This window comes from Thermobia domestica, chromosome 10, assembly GCF_964235325.1.
Source record: "Thermobia domestica chromosome 10, izTheDome1.hap1.1, whole genome shotgun sequence".
NCBI lineage: Eukaryota > Metazoa > Arthropoda > Insecta > Zygentoma > Lepismatidae > Thermobia > Thermobia domestica.
Window position 1 is genome coordinate 180,184,903 of NC_137463.1, and position 21,572 is coordinate 180,206,474.

General features: G+C 34.4%; 1 protein-coding gene across 1 annotated transcript in view; it reads left to right on the plus strand.

Annotated features, from left to right (window-relative positions):
- The window catches only part of LOC145662857 (calpain-9-like), a 412,792-nt gene that overhangs the window by 368,401 nt on the left and 22,819 nt on the right, over positions 1-21,572 (plus strand). The window contains exons 8-12 of the mRNA XM_081728793.1: positions 8,375-8,547; positions 10,090-10,295; positions 10,975-11,132; positions 13,788-13,857; positions 20,391-20,487. Of these exons, the coding sequence (XP_081584919.1) occupies positions 8,375-8,547; positions 10,090-10,295; positions 10,975-11,132; positions 13,788-13,857; positions 20,391-20,487 (704 nt within the window). The remainder of the gene's footprint in view (positions 1-8,374; positions 8,548-10,089; positions 10,296-10,974; positions 11,133-13,787; positions 13,858-20,390; positions 20,488-21,572) is intronic.

Consider the following 21,572-nt stretch of genomic DNA (forward strand, 5'->3'; position numbering starts at 1 on the left):
CAGCATGTTAAAGGGAATATAGTCTGAGTGAAGCGATTTCTACCTTTCTATTAGTTTCGTTCTTCCACGGATGCAAGTGTTCTTTTATTGTATTTTTTCTCATCTTTCAGAGGATTTCATTTCGATTTCAATATTTTTGTTGTACTGATTATGCATGTAGATGCTTCCGTTGTTATATAAAATATATACGTCTTTAAAAATTTACTGTTCCATTTTAAATTTTTAGTATAACTGTTTTTTTTTTTTTATTTAATATGATAATTGCTTATTCTAATACTAATAAATGTTTATTTTAATACCAATAATTGTCTACTTTTAGTATTATTAATCTTCGATATTAGTATCAATGATTGTTTAATATCGATAGTTATTTAATAATAATAATAATGATTTTTAATGTCATTTTATTACTGCAAATATATATATATATACTAACAAGTAACACTTCACATCGTTGCTGCCGGTCTGACGCTAAACTATACATTTTCGGAAAGCACTAGTCCTAAATAGGATAACTACACAGTGCGACGGTCAGACGTTGCCGCGTTCAGGACTTATGGAGCGTCAAACATTAACATGGGGTTTATGAGAGTTACAGGAAACGAAGAAGAACACAAGGTTTGTGACGTTTGAATCGACGTTGTCTGATTGAGCACTTGTTTGCGTAAGTTAAAGGGTACAATCAATGTGCAAATCGTCGAACAGAGCATGAGAGATGCAAAGAGTGCGCTCACAGTGTGCACACTTGACGAACGGTAGTTCGCCGCACGTGAAGCACACGTCACCTTCGTCGAGGGAGTCAAAGCAGTACTCGTGCGGAGAGATCCACATTCCCGGCTCCTCGTCCAGATAGCCAGCCTTGTGGAAAGCGTACCGGATCAGGTTCTTGAATCGGGGTGCGCTGAACTGGTAGAGTGAAAACGACTGTAGTGCCAGGAATCGATCGCGATGCCAGATATCCATGACACTGTCCATGGCCAGTGTGTCGGTCACAAAGCGTACAAAGGACTTGTACTGACGGAAGAAATGCACATCTAAAGGCTGAATCTTTCCAGTGCAACCACCAGGAATCAGTCTCTTGTGCAACGCAACGTCGGCAGGCTTCAGTGCGTTCGATAGATTGTCGTCCTTGTTCAGAGTCCACGAGTCCAATAGCAAAACGATCTTCTTCCGATCATCAGGCATGCTTGGCCAGAACACTTGCTCGTAGAAGTCCTTAAGGTCGTCCCTGTTCATGTTGGACGTTTTGCCAGCAAATGATTTGATGTTCGGTGGATCTGCAGGCTTGTTTCCCGGAAACTTTCCACTTGGTTCCGACACCAGTACATACATCGGCCGCAGAATCTCTCCGGCCATGGTGATCACGGGCATGATCATGTAGCTGTGGGTTGTTGCGCTCATGGATCCCACAACCGCTCGCACGACTGTTGTTCCTTTGGTACGGAGAGTGCGAGTACTCTGCAACAACTTCTTGAAGCTACTCTGATCTGCATTGGCAACCTGCGTTGGTGGGATGCTTTCGCTTGCAATGAGCTCGCGAGTCGCTAATACGAAAGCATCAGCCTGCTGCTGCAAGTCCAACTCTTTCAGTTGCCAGGTCCTGCCGACCCTGTGGGTGATTGCACGGTCCACGATGTTGTTGCGCTTCTTGAATCTGTACACCCACGACGGTGATGCCTTGAACTTGAGACTCTTGTTAGGGTCCAGTTCATTAGCTGTTTGCCTAGCCCAAATTCGCAACGTTCGATCGTGAATGATAGCAGTGTGCTGTTTCTCCGCGAACATGCCCCGAACTGCCTCATTGATCTCTGCCATCAGCGTCTTCTTGTCATCTTTGCCTTGTGTTGCCCCAAAGTGACGTAGCACGCCAATGTTCCGAATATACCTGAACTGATTCTGCAGAGTCGAGTGGGTAGCACGACCGGTCTTTGTGTTCCAAGGCCTACCTGTTTTTGGATTTACCGTCCAGTAGGCATAGGCTTTTGCCTTGTACTCGCGCCACTGCTCTGGTGTCATTTTGGAGTCTTCTGGAGGCTGATCCTGGAACTTCGGCTTCTTCACAGGAGAGGGCAGGTATTCTGACGCTGATGAGCCAGATGCGGAAGACGTATGAGACTGCTGCGATGACGAAGGCATCTCTGCATCCTCCTGCTCTTGGTCTTCCTCGTCTCCAAAATCCATGTCTCCGTCCCCCTGGTCACCATCACTGTCACCGAAGCCGAGCGTACGAATCTCTTCAACGACTTCCATCCCGCTGGTCAAAAGAGACTTGATGTGTGCCACCATCCTTTGCTCTTCCAAATTTGGATTGCGCTCATTTGTCCCGATCTCGGCCACCAGAGCCCAAACGACCACTTTCGGATCCATCTTACAACGCATACCTAAAAAACACAAAAACAACACAAATGTTAGCACAGAGTACAAATGCAAGACGAATTAGCATGAAATAATACGACTGCTACAACACAAATGTTAGCACAGAGTTCAAATGCAAGACGAATTAGCATGAAATAATACGACTGCTATGGTTACTCTCATAAACCCCATGTTAATGTTTGACGCTCCATAAGTCCTGAACGCGGCAACGTCTGACCGTCGCACTGTGTAGTTATCCTATTTAGGACTAGTGCTTTCCGAAAATGTATAGTTTAGCGTCAGACCGGCAGCAACGATGTGAAGTGTTACTTGTAAGAAAGAAGACACCTATAATAATATACCACTTCTGCAAATTAATTGTCTGTTAAACTCTGATAATAGAAGGCTGAAAATAATGAATTTTGTTTAATTCTTAGCTGTAAGCAAATCGTAAACACCTGAAATGAATAAAATAAATGCATTGGAACACACCGAAAACAAGTTACGAAGCCATTGGAACACACTGAAAGCATATTTATTTTCGAGTTCAGCTGAACTAGTCACAAACTAATGAAATTTTCATTGTTGGGTCTTACAGTAACGTATAGTTTTTTTTTTTTTTTTTTTTCGATATTGAAAATTCATTGCCACAGAAACAAATGGTTGTCATAGACATAATTATGGGCAGAAGATACATTACACTAATTATTTTGTTTGAAACTAGGCTATTCGAAATTGAGAAAAGCGAATAAGTGCATGTTCCTCACCTTTGGAAGTAGCATGACAAATATCATGGAGCTAACAAAACTTAAATAGTTTGCAAAATTTTCAGTCCAAAATGTTAATAATTTCTGGTTCATTTCAATTAAAAAATTTCTTCCATTTTAGAAGAAGGGAAGGAACTTAAAATGCTAACTGCATTACCTCGCTGAATTGCTAGACTAATGCGTTGAATGTCATTAGTTATTTATTTTAATAACTTATGTTATTTACTTTAGTATCAATAATTGTTTGTTTTAATATCAATTATTGCTATTATTATTATTATTATTATTATTATTATTATTATTATTATTATTATTATTATTATTATTATTATTATTATTATTATTATTATTAACTGTTTTTTATTATTAAAGAGAAAAGTGAAAATAGTAATAATTATATACAAAAAAACAGTTATACTAAAAGTTTAAAATAAAACAGTAAATTATAACAATACCTGATTATTATATCTTAAAAATTTAAAATTATAAAATGAAACAATTAAAATTATACAAAAATAATATTAATATAATGTTATGAAGATATTTCTGCTAGTTAACGTCTGATGAAGATAACATTAAGTTATTGAAACTATTACGATTTATTTTAATTTTAATAAATAAATATATATTGTGGTCAGAAAAGTATTAATCATTTAAACTTCAACGTGGTGATAACTATGGAAACGATAGGGATATGACATCAACGCTTAAATAGTCCATTATCAGAAACAAAAAGCACATAGGATGGAATTAGCAATAGAAATCATTAAAGCGTAGTATTCAGTTGTAAAGTTCATTTTCCGTTCGTCTAAAAATTAATTTCAAGTGCTGTGCACAATAGACCGTCGAGCGTCCCTGGCCCTCTTTGATAGCTATCCATGCCCATTGGCGCCGTTGCAATGTATGAAGTTGATTGTAGAATTATTCTTTCGAGTTATGCACATGCGTATTTTTCAATTCGCAGATAGGTTCTTTCATTTCGTACTTAGTTAGAGCTCTAGGAGTACGTTGTTTCTGCAATGTGCCAGCAGAAAAAGTTCTATTTCTTACTGCTTTTATTATCCCATTATAATAAATATCCTAGATTTAAAACTTCAAATTCACTTGATTACTCAAATATTTCCCGTAGATGATAATAGAATGTTCTGAATAAATCTATAGGATCCTAGTACGTTCCAAAGATGTTCGTGCGACATCATGTTAATTTATGTTAATCGGGTATAATCTTCTCAAAATTATTGCTTTTAGTGAATCATTCATTTGAGTGTTTTATTTTATATGTGCTTCGAACTGTCACGCCTCATATCAGTGGGTAGTTGTCAGAATAGTGACGTTGTTAAGGAGCATGGAAAAGATCGAACTTTCAGAGGGGGGGAGGAATTCGAATAATTTCCTACCTCTCTAGTGTAAGTATGGTGCATCATCATCAAATAGAATACGTACAGTGGAGCGTAAAAATAAGACGCATCAAAAACAATTTATTTCTTATGAACAAAAAGCAAGACTATAGAAATAAACAGCTTATTTAAATATTTAACCTCCAACGTTTATTCGTAAGTTACCTGTACTCATTTAGTCGCTAAATGTCATTCTTATCTACGGATTGTTTATACACTGTTGTAGATTAAATTTTATAATTGTATGGAGTATGGTTCTTTCTCTTATACCCGTAAAATACAGTGGCGTGAAAATCACCCAAGGAAAGGGATTTCGGGTGCGCGCATAGCCAGAATTTCATATCGAAGGGGAAGATACGGACATGAAGATTTTTCGAAGTTTTTGCTTCACGTACTTCATTTATAATCTGTAGGTCTGTACGTTGCGACTGAGAAGCACACACATCTAAATTCATTAAATTTCACTTGCTACAAAACAATGAAAAGAGTTAAGTATTACCAAAACGTTTCAGATAGAGGACAGGTCATACCATCTGAAAACTATTTCCTCCTTTTGTTTAAACTATCGGCGCTATAACGTACAAAATTCGCTTCTGAATACGGATATAAATAACAAACTGTTTGTCACTCGATTAGTACAGTGCTACCCTTATTACCCGAAAACACGTTTCTGAATACCGCTCAAAATGTTTTTTGATCTATTTTAAAATTGAACCTTCAATATTCAGCGTGAGTTTGTGATCTTTGATTGTATTAGTTACTGTGTTATTTACTTCCAAATATAAGGTTCGGTAATATCTACGAAGTAGGACTGCTTAGCAAAGCACCTAACACTGAGATCGCCCTTCTACCTAATATTTAAAACTCAAATATACACATATATACTTACCGTTCAAAGCATTTAATATTAAGTTCAACATCGTCTAATACAGCTACAGTGTGATCGTAATGTAAAGTGTTTTTCTAAGCAATCCTTCTCCTAAGTATTATCATACCTGACATTTGGAAGTGAATAACTCAGTAACTAATAAAAATTAAAGATGACGCACTCACAATTAACAAAAAATTGGCTACTTACCCCTTGAAAAATTTAAAGATTTTGAAGTTTCGGAACTCCAAGCTGGTTACTTCCTCAGTGGCAAGGTAAAAAGGATTAAAACGGAAAGGAGATAAAAGGAGTAAAACCAGGAATACATACCACTATATAGAAGTAACGTACAAAAAAGATCCTGAGATGAACAGAGCAGAGTGAAAAAAAAGAATGAATAGAATAAAAAAGAACGCGGTGTCTATGTTAGGCCACTATTGCCAGATCCAAAGTATGCATCAAAGGTAGGTACCCAAGTTCGATCAATGTTGCCAGTATCAAGGTTCAATGCAGGTTTGTATACGGCAGAACACAATAAAATACATTAGATATTACCGTTATGCTGATGATATTTTACTACTTGTTCGTGACGAAAATACACTCACACAAATATTTGAACAATTCAACAATCAGCATCCTAGGCTGAAGTTTACCCTTGAACGTGAATCTGATAACGGCCTTCCATTTCTAGACCTATTGATTATCCGATCACATAATGAATTTATTACAAAAGTATACCGAAAACCCAATGCAGGCACTACTTACATACATCAACAGTCAGCTCATCCGCCAATGTACAAGGCCAATATTTGGAAGAACTTCTTTCGTAGTGCATTAGTAATTTGTGACCGTCAAAAAGATCTCAACGAAGAAATACAGTTTTTATAGAAAATAGGACAAGAAAACGGTTATAAGCTGTGTATTTTACAAAAATGGTTTAATCAAACACGTAGATCGCTGCAAGTCCCCAAAACGGTAACTTCCAAAGAAGCAAAAACTTGGATTGGAATTCCATATTTTCCACAACTTTCAACAAAAATTCAACATATTCTTGCAAAGCATAACATATCTGCTTCAAGTATTCCCCCCAAAAGTTTACAAAAACATCTCACTAGATTTAAAAGCTATTTTGTCGATCCATTAAATAAAGCAGGTATTTACCGCGTCCATTGCGAATGTGATTCCTCATACATTGGCCAAACTAAACATAATATTAACACGCGTGTGAAGAAACATGTTAGACAATCAAAAAAGTCACAAGAAGAAGGCATGTCGGGTTTAGCGCTTCATCTAAAACAACATTCACATAATATAAAACGGGTTAAGGTAATAGGTTCAGCAAAATCAAAAAACAACGGGAAATTAAAGAATCGTTCTTTATTCATAAATTCAAACCTGCATTGAACCTTGATACTGGCAACATTGATCAAACTTGGGCACCTACCGTTGATGCATACTTTGGATTTGGCAATAGTGGCCTAACATAGACACCGCGTTCTTTTTTATTCAGTTCATTCTTTTTTCCAATCTGCTCTGTTCATCTCAGGATCTTTTTTGTACGTTACTTTTATATAGTGGTATGTATTCCTGGTTTTACTCCCTTTATCTCCTTTCCGTTTTAATCCTTTTTACCTTGCCACTGAGGAAGGAACCAGCTGAGAGTTCCGAAACGTCAAAATCTTTAAATTTTTCAAGGGAGGATTCATTGGTAAGTAGCCAATTTTTTGTTAATTTTGAATATCCCCCCATGCGCCCATGTAATTATGACGCACTCACATTCGACATTCAAGATTCAAACGTAAATAGATATAGGCCTAGAAAAAAATATTGCAGAGCTATAAATTTCCTGTTATTACATCGAAATAAGAGAAAAGAAAACAAGAAATAATTACATGTTAGGAGAAAATTCTCACTTATGCTCAATAATTCTGGATAGGTACAAGGTACTACCTTTATTCAACAGAAAATATTACAAATTCAGCATCACCCTAATCCTCAAACAAATTTACTCTTTCTCTGATTAATATTGCTCGCCGAACTCTATCATAAATATTGTCTTCATTTGAAACATTAGCAAACACAAACTGTCTCGACTTCCCCACCATTGTCCTGTCTTGCAGGAATTCACACTTTACTCGCGAATCTTAAATTTAGCCACCCAAATTTGGCGGAGTAAATGTTATCCCTAGAATAGATTTATTTGGAGTAATGGCGCCAAGAAACGTAACTGTGTCCTACTCTCGATTAAATATGTATGTACTCCAGAGTAACAGCTTAATCTAGTGTGAAGAAACTCGTCCTATGGCTATTAAATTTCACTCGATTATCGTAATACTTGTGACAATAAATTTGACTAGGTTAAGTTTATTATTTTTTTCTTTATTTGCCTTCTTTTCTCTTCCCTTAGTTTTTCATTTAACCTCTTTCCACTTTGTTCTTGGCCAAAAATCCCTTCCCCTTAGCTACATCTCTGGTTTAGGGGTTTTAATCCTCTTGAGCAAGATATTATGTAAAAATAAATGTTTACTATATATATATATATATATATAGGTATATCACTCATGTCCTGAAAGAGTATGAAATTAAATGCTTAAACCCCCACCTCCCTTGATACAGTTTTGCATACGCTACTGGTAAAATATATCAACATGTTGATATTGATTAGTAAATTTAAAACTCCTTACAAAGGTGCCAAGCAGTCAGAAGTTTCAACGCTATTTAATATGCGAAACAATTTATTCCACAAGATGGTATCATCAAAGTTAAGGAATACCCTGCAAAGACCTAGATTATTTCAAAACAAAGGAGAGAAATAATTTAAAATAAAAAAATAATGTCTGAAGTGGGAAATAATTTAAACTAGGAAATCAAGCTAATAAAGTGAAAGATCATGCTAAAGGTTATCACTAAAGACTTAACCTCGTGTAAGAGCAAGCTTTTTGATGATGTAGGTATTTAAACCCCTTTTTTAATTTTATTATTTTCAGGATGTCATTTGAAGACTTTGCGAGGCATTTCACCCATTTAGATTTAGTTCATATTGGTCCAGACGATTGGATGAATGAGCCAGCATTGCATTCTAAACAACCGTGGAGAGCTGTTCTGGCTAGAAGAAGATGGCGAAGTGGCTACAATGCAGGCGGAGGTCCAAATTATCAAGGTAAGAAGTAAATGATTTATTAAGTAGCAGATCTCAGAAATAAGAGAATGAAAGAGAATTGACAATGCATATATTTATTAGAATTTTTATAATACACAAAAGCAAATATTTGCTATTCGAAATGTCTGCCATATGTAGCCACACAGACCTCAGGTGCAGTTATCACTCGCCAGTGGCAATAGATAGAGTACGGTATCAAACGCAAATTCTGCAACTGCTTGATTAGAAAACGTTTCAAGAAAAGAATGTTAGTCTCGCGTAGAGCGGAATTTTGTTAAACAATTTAAATCTCGGAGCACACTAAGAAGATTGAGTTGTAGGTTCCTAGACAGCTATTCGTCTGATGTGATAGACTTACACTCTGGATTGTATTCCCGGAGCTACATTTGAGTTTGTTTTATGCGAAGGATCAGAATCTTGATAGTACATTACAACTGCACTACCTGTAAGCGTAAGGGTACGGCAGCCAAACAATACAGCATTGGCAACGAAGGTAGCAAAGCTCTGGCAAAACTTTTACTTAGACTTCATGATTTACTACAATTTATTCATATTTACATACAAAAGACTTACTGAAGATAGTATTAATATTACTATTCCATTTCAATGTTATCTACTTACCTCCTCTATAAAATATTTTTTTTTAAAAAATGTCTGTACGGTACTGAGACAGATAACATTCTTTGAAACCATGGTGTATCTTTTAAATGTGCTAGGGTTATGCTTCAAGAAACATTAGAGTCAAACTCAAGGTTTTATTTTGTTTATTCTTATAGGTGTAATGGACAGTAATCCTTTGGTAACCTTGAGGGAGACATCTATGAACTAACACTCTGAGGAATGAAAGAAATTATTTGCTTAAGCAAACACTAATGAACTTCAACACAATAAGAAATGACTTTTTGTCTATTTCCTCTGGTTCATTTCAACCATAGGAATCATGTTATTCAGCACAAAACAAAAATGTTTTTCAAGTTAGAAAACGACCTACTATCTACAGCTGTCATTAGATTACTTGTAAAAGTGTATCGCTGTACAGTGTGTCTAAACTAATTATAGACTATGACGAAACAGTGATCTTCTCAGATATTTTTGCTTCTAAATAATAATAATAATAATAATAATAATAATAATAATAATAATAATAATAATAATAATAATAATAATAATAATAATAATAATAATAATAATAATAATAATAAAGTTCAATTTCTAAATAGGAAGATTATATTCTGAAAGATATATAAAAATACTTAAATCCCAATGAAACAATGTTTATTGTTCATTGTTTTCAAATGTAATGTTTGTTGATGAAATCCCCTCCTTCCTCAGCGTCTCATGCACTAATCAAATACATTAAAAATTCGTTAAGACTTAAGACAATAGATTTTAAAAAATAACACACTGACTCCTACATATTGAAAAACATTGTTCCTGTACCTTATCTAACACAATATATTATCGTTTTGGAAAAGTTATTTCATATAATTAAATTCTTGTTTCGTACTGCCGATATTGATTGTTATATCCTTTGTTTCGTAGAAACGACTGCAATGAATCCACAGTTCCATATTCAGATACCTCGCACATCAACCAATAAGTGCCATGTTGTTGTGTCGGTGACACAGCATTACGAAACCAATCCTGTTGATAACAAAAAGAAGAGAACATTGCATGCGATTGGGTTCGCTGTCTACGAAGTTCCACATACAATGGCGAGGTTGACTCCACACTTTGTTTCTGACCAGGTAAGTCTTTCCTTTTGAAACTAGATTACATTTTCAGATTTCTAAGAAATTCACTGTAAAAGAATTTTTACAGAAAATACAGTTGATGAAATGCAAATCACCCAGAGAGGATCTAAAGAGTAGAATTTTCATCTTCAAATCTTGTGTGTAATTTCAGTAAATTCAAGCCAGTGATAATAGATTTAATTGTTCAGATGCGCGATATGGGTTGTTAAAAGAATTTTAGAATGCTTTCATTAAAAAAAAAAAAAAAAAAAACTCTATTTCAAATATAGGTTTCCTTTTCGCTTCGAGTGAGTTCATTCTGGTAAGAATTTATAAGTTACCAGGTGCACAATGGTAACTTTCACTAAGCGTTCTAAAATATGAGTGTTATCGATTTTAATTTGTGTAATACAAAAGCTAACGGCATTTTCATTTGAATGTTAATCCTGGAATAGGGGTATCACAGGAGATAAAATTCAAGCATCTCTTTACAAACCTTTGCTAAAAGAAGCACACAAGACCTTGGATTGGTAGTAAAGAAGCTTTGCTCTATTCAATAACATCGCATCCGGAAAATTACCTCTACGTGGCTATTGAGTGCACAGTATAAATTATTTGTAAATTTATACGATATAATTAGATTCCAACGTAATGAATAGCTTACTGTTATAAATTACTTATATTTGTATTTCAGAAACCTCTGGATGTAACAAATCACTCTATAGCCAGAGAAGTAGTCACGTTTTTCACACTGCCACCTGGCGATTACGTTGTTGTACCTCAAACAAACATTCCTAATTGTGATGGCAAGTTCCTGTTACGAATACTCACGGATGAGCAAAGCAATATCTGGTAAGAAGTTAAATTTTAATTCTGTATAATATATAAAATATAGTTGGAGTTTATACAATGTCACAAGAGAGCTCTCATCACAAAGATATTTTTGCACATTTAAAACTATGACCAGAACTACTATAGTGAATAGAAGTAAAAGAATTGTCAATGTTAAGAAATGACAACACCAAAACGTATCAATTACCGCCTTACATGATTTTGTAGGATATACTGTTTCTCATATATTCTCAGCTTAGTTTTCATCGTCAATGGATAACAAAGGAAGAATATATATATATATATATATATATATATATATATATATATATATATATATATATATATATATATATATATAACTCCTTTTCTACATCAGATTATTCAAACACTTAAACATTTTAGATTCCCTTTTTCATACAGGGTGTAGCTTTATTAATATAACAAACGTTGGGAGGTGATTCCTGACACCGAGTTGAGCAAAAATATCCTATGAACATATAGCATATTGTCAGATTTAGCGAGGGCCGAAAGCTTGGGAACAGTAAGTTCGAAGCGGTGGATATCGATGTCCAGAGTGACACAAACGTACGTTCGTCGGTACATCACAGGAGACATTCAAAGTCCATCATGGACAACAGCACATGCATGACAACACCGGACCATGAATTGGCGAACCAGTTTGAAAATATTAGGTCATGGTGAACAATTGCACAGGAGTTGTGGATACACTGTTCCAAGTCGTTGACATCATTGACAGGGGTAGCATTCACCACACTTTCAATGTGTCCCCACAGATAAAAATCCAGTGGATTTAGATCTGGGGACCGGGCAGGCCAGTACACTGGACCGCTACGCCTGATCTAACTCTTGGAAAGTTGTTGTTCAACCACCGGCAGACATTCACACTGAAATACGTGGGAGCAGATCATTAGGGGAACATTTTCCAGTAATTCGGGCAGTGTATCCTGCTCAAACATTGTGCCCCATTCAGTCTTTCAGGTAGCATGTATGGGCCGATCAGTTGATCATGAACAATACTACACCATACGTTGAGTCCAAATTGGTATCGATGATGAGTGACCGTGGGGATGTACATCTGCGCACGTGTGTGTGTGTGTTATGCATGTTGACCATACCATCCCTTCCAAACGTGGCTTTATCAGTGACTAGTACCGATGCCTGAAACAGCATAATGGTAGTAATCTGTTGAATGAACCACTGGCATATATATATATATATATATATATATATATATATATATATATATATATATATACAGTGGAGTCTCGTTAATTCGAACTTGGATAATTCGAAATATTGGATAATTCGAACAGAAATCCATTCCCCTTGAAAACTGTATTGAAAACAATAGTAAAAAATCGTGGATAAATCGAACTTTTGAACCTATGTTTTGGATAATTCGAAATAAATACAGTTGAAAATTTTTAATGTTGGACAGATGTAAATAGAGAAATACAGTTTTAACATGTTTTCAGTTATCCAGATGCAGCCATAGGGAAGAGTAATACAAAAGATAAATAGAAAATCTATGCAATGATAAAGATGAAGGTGAGTTGGGGAAGAGGTAAAGATAGAGAACGTGTGCCAATCTCATCTTGTTTCAGAATTGGTTGAAAATTTAAGATGAATTATTGATAAAGTCAACCAAATGTTACTAATATCGTATTCCACGCAATACATGAAATTCTAGATTTATTAACCGTACAAAAACAATCCAATTTAAGCAAATGAGGTTTACGACTTCTTAAAAGTGAGAACAAAATATTCAAATTGTTACTGGTGTTTAATGTTTGGGCTATTCAATGTTGTTTGTTAGTTTGTGGTATTCAATCACGCAAATAATAAGCTGCTTTAAAAATAAAGTCTACACCATATGAATATGGTTTTGATGCACAGTACTTTGGTTTGTTTGTTGTTATATATGTAAAAATGAATGTTGTTGGATACTTCGAATTTTGGATAATTCGAAGTTTTTTCGTGTCCCCTTGGACTTCGAATTAAAAAGAGTCCACTGTATATATACATGAGAAAGGGATAGAAAGTGTTTAACTATTTGAATAATCTGATATAGAAGAGAGGTTGGTAGATTTATTTAGGAAATCGGTTCAAAAATAATGAACAAAACATCACGAAGAGCAACCCATAGTGTAGGGTGACGATAAAAGGAGGAACGGATATTGTTTCTATGTGGGAAAGACTTTAAAAAGTTCGTTCTGTTAGTGTTTATGGTACTTAAGACAGGAATTAAGCTAAAGCTTTGAATACTTAGCCTTTTGTGTGCGAAAATCAGAAATTCTTGTTAATATTTTCGCATTTTATTTCGCAAACTATTATTAATATACAAGTTTGCATACCATTAATTTGTGGAAATGAAGATGAAGAATGCTTTCGTGTTTTCGCAGAAACGTAAATCAATAAAATAAAATAAATAAAAAAAGCACTAAGTGAGCTTGTTCCGAATTTTGTTAAAAGAATTAAAGAAGATTAAATCCGGTGTTTCTTCTCCAAATTTAGTGAATGCTATACATTTTATTTTTATTTAGTTCACTTACACGTGTTTATAATTCTTTATAACGTTAATACTCAAATGTCAGTGAATCAAATACTTCAAAAATTAGTTATTCAATTTACTTTTTTTTCTTCTTTTATTAGGGAAGTCAACGAAGATAATATGGTATTCAGAAACATTTCAGTGGAGTTTATGGACGACGGAATAATGCTTGTAAGTATTTTCAACAAATTTCTAACATGATGATATCAACAGCAACTCGTAAACATTACGAGTATGATATATAGGGTGCTGACACAACTCAACCAAAATTTGTCTGTTTTACAATTAGACATAAATTATAAATAAATATGGATGCTTATGAATTTAGACCTCGTGAAAGAGGAAGACAGAGAGAGAGAGATCCGTGACAATACATATGCACTAATTCAGTATACTTAGAATAAGATTTAGCGATTATATTCCTCAACGGATGCTTCCTCCAAGAGGTTAAGCGGACAGAAGATACCTTTCCACGTGAGTGAAGTAGAACTTCGTAGGCTAGATTATGTTAAACGCAAGTATTTAGGGTGAAGATGTACACCCTAAGAGGGAAGTTAGCTGAGAGTTTGGAGGATGAAATTAACGTACGCTCATAGAGCCCGTTGTAATAAATTTCCAAAATAATATTAATATTAATAACCAAAATAAAATAATAGGTCTTGGACAATAGTTTTTCTTTTGATTAAAATTGTATATCAATAATATTTTAATATTATGAACATACACTGTATATACTAATTAATGTCTGATGAAGATGACATTTCTTTATTGAAAAAAAATTAAATTTATAATATGTAACAATATTATATAATTACATTGTTAATACATGTTAATTGTAAATGATTTACAAAAATTTACAATATATTGTATATTATTGGCACATTAAATTGAAATAAAATTATCTAATATGAAAAAAAAATATTAATGAACTTGATGAAATTGACATTTTTCAAAATAATTTCTTAAACAGATATTTGGCTTGTTTATAAGATGCTATCGAATCACGTGATGAAAATATGCTTTTGATTATTTCACATCCTGTAATAATTTATCTAATATAGAAATACCACTTAGTAAGAGAATTGAATTCCAGATTGAATGAATACGTGTGTTTATTTTATTTATTTATTTATTTATTTATTTATTTATTTATTCATTTTCCATTGGCCCCAACGAGCTAACGCTCTCATTAAGGGGCAGTACAACCCATTAGTACATATTTGTATAATAATAATAAAACATGACAATATATGCTTGTCATACACTAAAAGGAGACAAATAAAAGAAAGAAAAAGATAAAGAAACAATACTAGAAACAATAGTGGAAACAAAGTACAATTGTATATATATATACAGGGTGGTAAGAAACTATTTGAACAAATTTCGGGAGCTGATTGCTGACACCGAAACAAGCAAAAAAGTCCTGTGGAACTTTGGTCAGTGAGGGATAGTTTCTGTAATATAAGGTGCCGAAAGCGAGGGAAAAATGAACTTCAGAGGGCTGTAATTCAAAAACAACGCAACGTAGAGAGTGCGGTTTAGAACATGACACTCGAAGTCATACCTGCTCGATTGAAAACTGTACAAGTGCATTGATGGATGGATCCCTACGTTACTTTGGAGAATCCCTCACACACATCTTGCGGAGGTTTCAAGCATACAGTTCAGCCCTCTGAAGTTCATTTTTCCCACGCTTTCGGCACCTTATATTACAGAAACTATCCCTCACTGACCGAAGTTCCACAGGACTTTTTTGCTTGTTTCGGTGTCAGCAATCAGCTCCCCAAGTTTGTTCAAATAGTTTCTTACCATCCTCTATATATAAGAAAGTAAAGAAATGGTCATCATTAAATACCCATCAATGCACTAATATAACGTTAATCTCAAAAGTCAACGAATTAATTGCTTGAAAAGCCAATATCCAATTTAGTTTTTGAATTATTGTATAATTTATTTATTACTGTTTATGTAGATTAACTTAGTCAAGAAATAATTATATTAAATAAAACACCACTAAAGATTAATCTAATAACAATTATTTACAAAGCTCCTCACGAAGTGTTACGTCCCGGACATTGGTTTCTCCCCTCTTTTCGTTCTTTTTCTGTTCTGTTTTAATAAAGGTTACGCCATGTGAGTTTCTGGGGGACAACATCATGTCTTTTTCTTTAGTTTCTTCCAATTTCTCATTCCACAATTCAGTTTCATTTGACATCCGTCTCCTTAAGCTTAACCATGAGACGTTACACTAAAAGTTTCTTTTAACTTAATTTGTCATTTGACAATCAAAACGCTAAGTATCTATTTAAAGCTTTTAGATGTGTACTTGTCAAAATAGTCATCTAAATGGGTTTAATAAATTATTAACTATTAAGAAATTATTTTATTTCGTGTTAGCAAGAACACTGACTATTTCCTCAGTGACGTTATTCAGGAAGGAAATAAAATCTTAATGAATAGCAACTTCGAAAGAAAACTGTAAACTAGTCACCTAAAAAGAAGCAAAGAAATAAAATGCGCTAGAGTCCGTTTGACCAAATTAGATGGATCCAACGATACTTCGGTTAAACCAGAATAAAGTTTTTTTGGTATGCAGTAAGATATCACCCTCACCGAATTAAATACAAATCTCAGCTGTGCGTAATCCAGTCAAACGACAGTACACTGCAACACCCGAATGGTTTTCGGAGTACAAGCTTGGTACAAAGGGTAGTTTAATATTTCAAATTTAAAGGAATCAATTTCAAAAAGGATAACAATTTATTATAAATTTTTCAAGGAGTTTCGACTATGGAGGTTCAAAAAGCAATTAACTCCTTTCTGTCAGGCAGCGCGGGAGGTCTAGATGGGCTTCGTCCTTCAATTCTTAAAGACCTTCTTTCTTGTCAAATACTGGAATCGAAGGAAAAACTCCTAAAATCCTTATGTGATATATTTAATTTAATCATTTCTGGGAAAGTACCAACGGAAGTTCGCCCACTATTTTTCGGTGCCAAACTTACAGCGCTAAGAAAAAAGGATGGTGGAATTCGGCCTATAGCGGTTGGGAATGTTTGGCGCAGAATATCGGCAAAAATTGTATGCTTTAGAATACGTGAGCCAGTTAAGAACTTTTTATCCCCCCATCAGCTCGGTGTCTGTGTTCCTAATGGTGCCGAGGCAGCTGTTCACGCAGCCCGAGTTTATTTCTCTTCTACTCACAGTGCTACTAAGGCGGTCGTAAAATTTTATTTTCGTAATGCATTTAATGAGCTTCGCCGGGATACTATGCTTGCCGCAGTGATGAATAATTTTCCTTCAATTTATCCATATGTTTATCAATGTTATGCTCAACCAAGTTACCTGTTTTTCAACGGAAACACTATTTCTTCTCAGAGAGGTGTACAACAAGGTGATCCCCTGGGCCCAGCACTTTTCTCTATAACCATTCACTCTTTAGTTAAATCACTGGATACCGAATTAAACATTTGGTACTTAGACGATGGAACAATTGGTGGTGAACCCGAGATAGTTCTTTCATCGTTAATAGAAATAAATAAGAAGGCATCACTTCTTGGCTTGCGTCTTAACTTTTCTAAATGCGAGATTGGTTGTCTTGGAACAGATGAAACTGCATTCGACGAAATCTTTAGAAGATTTAATGAGGCCACACCAGGCATACGCCCTATAACAATTCAGAATGCTTGTCTTCTGGGTGCTGCTCTCACGTCGGAAGCACTCACTAACGTGCTATTGAATAAAATATCTACTTTAGAATTGTTCTTGTCTCGACTTCCTTCAATTTCAGCCCATTCAGCATTTTTCCTTTTACGAGCATCTTTGTCAATCCCTCGCTTAACCTATTTTTTACGATGCTTTCCATCTTGACATGAAAGTTCTTTGCTGGAAAAATATGATACTGTCCTGAAAACTGGCCTTGAATCAATTCTGAACTGCTCCTTAAATGACGACTCTTGGACACAAGCATGTTTACCTGTTGGTTTGGGCGGTCTTGGTATTCGACGAGCTGTGGATATGGCGATTCCTACATTCTTAGCGTCATACCTCGGATCTCTGCGGTTAATCGAAGCTCTCCTTCCACAGGGTTATTGTTTGGACCCAGATGGTTCAGTTCAAGAAGGCTCTAATAAGTGGGCAAACTTAGCAAATACAATCCTTCCGGAAATTAGCAAAAAGTGTTATCAGTCATCTTGGTATACACCAATTGCATGTCAATTACATAATCATTTGTTACAATCTGTTGTTGTTCCGGAAGATAAAGCCAGGCTTCTTGCTGCCTCGTCTCCCGAAGCGGGTGCATGGTTGATGGCGATACCTTCTCCGCCTTTAGGCCTTCATTTGTCAAATGAAAGCTTTCGAATTGCTGTAGCCTTACATTTAGGCTTAGCAGTTTGTGAGCCTCATCGCTGTCCAGCTTGTGGGGATGAGGTTAACCAACGTGGCCTGCATGGCCTTTCATGCATGAAGAGCGCTGGTAGATTCGCCCGACATTCCTCTGTAAATGATATAATACTACGAGCCCTCAACCCAGCTGGATTTCCTTCAATACGGGAACCTTCTGGTTGCTGTCGTTCGGATGGAAAGCGACCAGATGGGATGACACTAGTTCCATGGATAAGAGGAAAATGTTTATTGTGGGACTTCACATGCGCTGATACATACGCTCATTCAAGTTTCCCTCTGTCAGTAATGAACGCTGGAGCTGTTGCTAATCGCAGAGAAGCTGAAAAGCAAAGAAAATACAACCACCTTCTCGAAAAGTTTGTTTTCACTCCAATCGCTATTGAAACCAGTGGTGCTTGGGATGCAAGAAGTCTTGAGTTTATTAGGGAGGTAGGAAGAAGCATTTCTTGTGTTTCCGGCGAAGTTCGCTCCACAACTTAACTTATACAGCGCATATCCATTTCTATCCAACGTGGTAACGTCTCGTCGGTCCTTGGCACTTTATCACCTGGCAAGGAACTGGACGATGTGTTTCTACTCTGAGAAGAATTGTTTTATATATAATAGGTCTTGTACAATAGTTTTGCTTTTGATTAAAATTGTATATCAATAATATTTTAATATTATGAACATATATACTAATTAATGTCTGATGAAGATGACATTTCTTTATTGAAAAAAATTTTAAATTTATAATATGTAACAATATTATATAATTACATTGTTAATACATGTTAATTGTAAATTATTTTTAAAAAATTACAATGTATTGCATAATGTTGTTATAAGAAATAGTGTCAAGAAAAAAAATTATAATAATTATTAAATATAAACAAACAACAATTAAACTCCTATTGAAATGTTGATTCGTAATTTAAGTAGTGTTTGTTCATTAAACATTTTCAGATGCCGGCTTATGGTAATTTATTTCTATAATTTCAAGTTTCACAAATTTAGATAGGTTATGAAAATAAATTAGGTTTCGAAACCCAAATATTATAAAAACATATTACTATTAAATACCTATGGAACATATCTATTTAAGAATGTTCAATATTACGTACCTCGAGGTTGTCCAGAAAAATATAAATAAATAAAAATAAAATATGGATGTTTAAATTTCTGCTTACGAATATTGAACACCTCTCATAGATATGGACTGTAGAACTTTAATTACAGACCCAAATTTTCCAAGTACTATACCATTATCCCGGCACACCACTTTCGACATTGTTCTATTTAACAAATTTAGAACATGTTAATATATTAATTACTTGTCAAAAATGCAAAGCGCGATAGATTGTTATCAAGAACGTAAATAATCCAGTAGGTTGCAGTACAATAGAAAGAAATCATAGCTATCCCCAGGGTTTCCAACTCATTTAGTAGCAAATGATTTTATACAAAACTTTTTTTTTTTTCAAAAGGTATGCTTCAACTAGCAGGAGATTCCTGACCTTTACAGTACAATATCTGTAAAAATAGTCAGCGTTGGAGGAGTGGGTGAATCCAGCTAACGCATCATAACAATGAACTTCTTCTTTGATAAATAACAATTAGATCCAAACAAATACTTCACTGATTGTAGGTGTTTTTAAATAGAAGTCGCGCACAAGTAAAGTTTTTTATTTATTTATTTATTTTAGCAATTCAGTTAACCCGATATTCGGATAAACAAGACCCATAGTGTAATATTTTAAACATAGTCTTTCTTATTTTTAACTTTTCTTTATATGTTCTTATGTGAAATCATAATTATTACTTTTGTACAATAAAATGAAGTCTCATATCGCACTGTAAAATAAATAAATATTTTAAAGCTTTAGAAGGGTAAATAGTTCAATTTAAAACAAACAATAAGAAAATATAAGCAATTATTGTACTAAACAGTGTCAAGAACTCGGACAGAGAGAGAAATTCTAAAATTGCACTCGGAGATGTGGCACCGGAGTTGCAGAAACGAAGGATAGAAATAAGCAAGACATTATAAAAGTAAAATTGAAATAACAACAATAATAATAATAATAATAATAATAATAATAATAATAATAATAATAATAATAATAATAATAATAATAATAATAATAATAATGTTCTCATTTTGTATGTTGATCATTTCTAATCTCTGCTCCTCAGCATTTGGTACCATTTCTCAGACTGCAATTATCGAATGCATCCTTTGTTTTGTGTGTTGCTGATACACTCTACATGTATACAGAATACCTGGTTTATTATTATATTTTATTTTGTTCATTTTTTAGCCTGATGGGAGATCAGTACTTTCTAAGTTAATGTCGAAATACCCACCGGAAGTCGATGCTTCACAACTACAAAAAATTTTGAAGGCTCATTGGAAAGGTATGTATTAACTAATTACGTATCTTTCATATTAAAAGTATCTCCCCCCCCCCCCCCCCAAAGAAAATTAAATAAAAGTGGTAAAAGTACTAGACATGTTAGTAAACATGATCTAAGTAAATCTAAGTAAATAGTATTCCTTGTAGTCTCTTAGAAAAAATTACACTCATCATTTCCAATTTCTATAATAACTACAACGACGCTTCGAATCCGCGCTAGATCCTTGTTCTATTTACAAGGAATTAAATTAGCCAAATAAATAAAATAAAAGGAAAATTACTATATCTTGGTTCTTGCGTAAAACGTAACTCCAAACCTTGAGAGAGCGTCCATGTGACTATTGCCATAATAGCTAGAGTCATACTTGAGAGTGTCTGATTCAATCACTTGACGTCTGTAAGTCGAAAATAAATTTATACTGCTGATCCATCTCTTGTCCAGCTTCCTCAATCCAGATTTAGTCTTGGATTCTTGGTTTTTATGTAGAATCACTTCTTCAACTCTCCTATTACAACCACCTATTTGATATATACAGGTACTTGTAATAGGATGTATTTTAATGTATTTGATATATTTATTTTGAAACGGTCTGTAACTTTTAGACTAATTAATTAAATTGGATAAAATTTCTTCACATGGAAGTAACGATAGGGGACATTGGTTGACATACTCCGTAATACCACTCTATTAACAGTGTTGCTAATTCAACTTAAAGTTTTATTTTTTATTTTTATTTATTTTATTTTATTTTTAATTTTTTTTAATAGCACTATATCATATTATTGCACATTTTTTTTTTCAAATCTACATATTAAACGAAAACTTGTAATACCACATTTATTATTCATTATTACAAATTAAAGATGCTACGGTATTACAAACGTTCTTAAACACCCACATTTTGAAGACCTCTACAAAAGGAATAACGCAAGTCAGATGTACTTGTCAGTGCACAGTAGAAGTATCTTAGTGCCAAATACTATCACCATGATATGACGTGTGTTAGGTAAGTATCACATCTAGCACATAGATGGTTTACCATAAACTTAAAGATTATGTGCCGATTTCAGTAATTTGATATATGT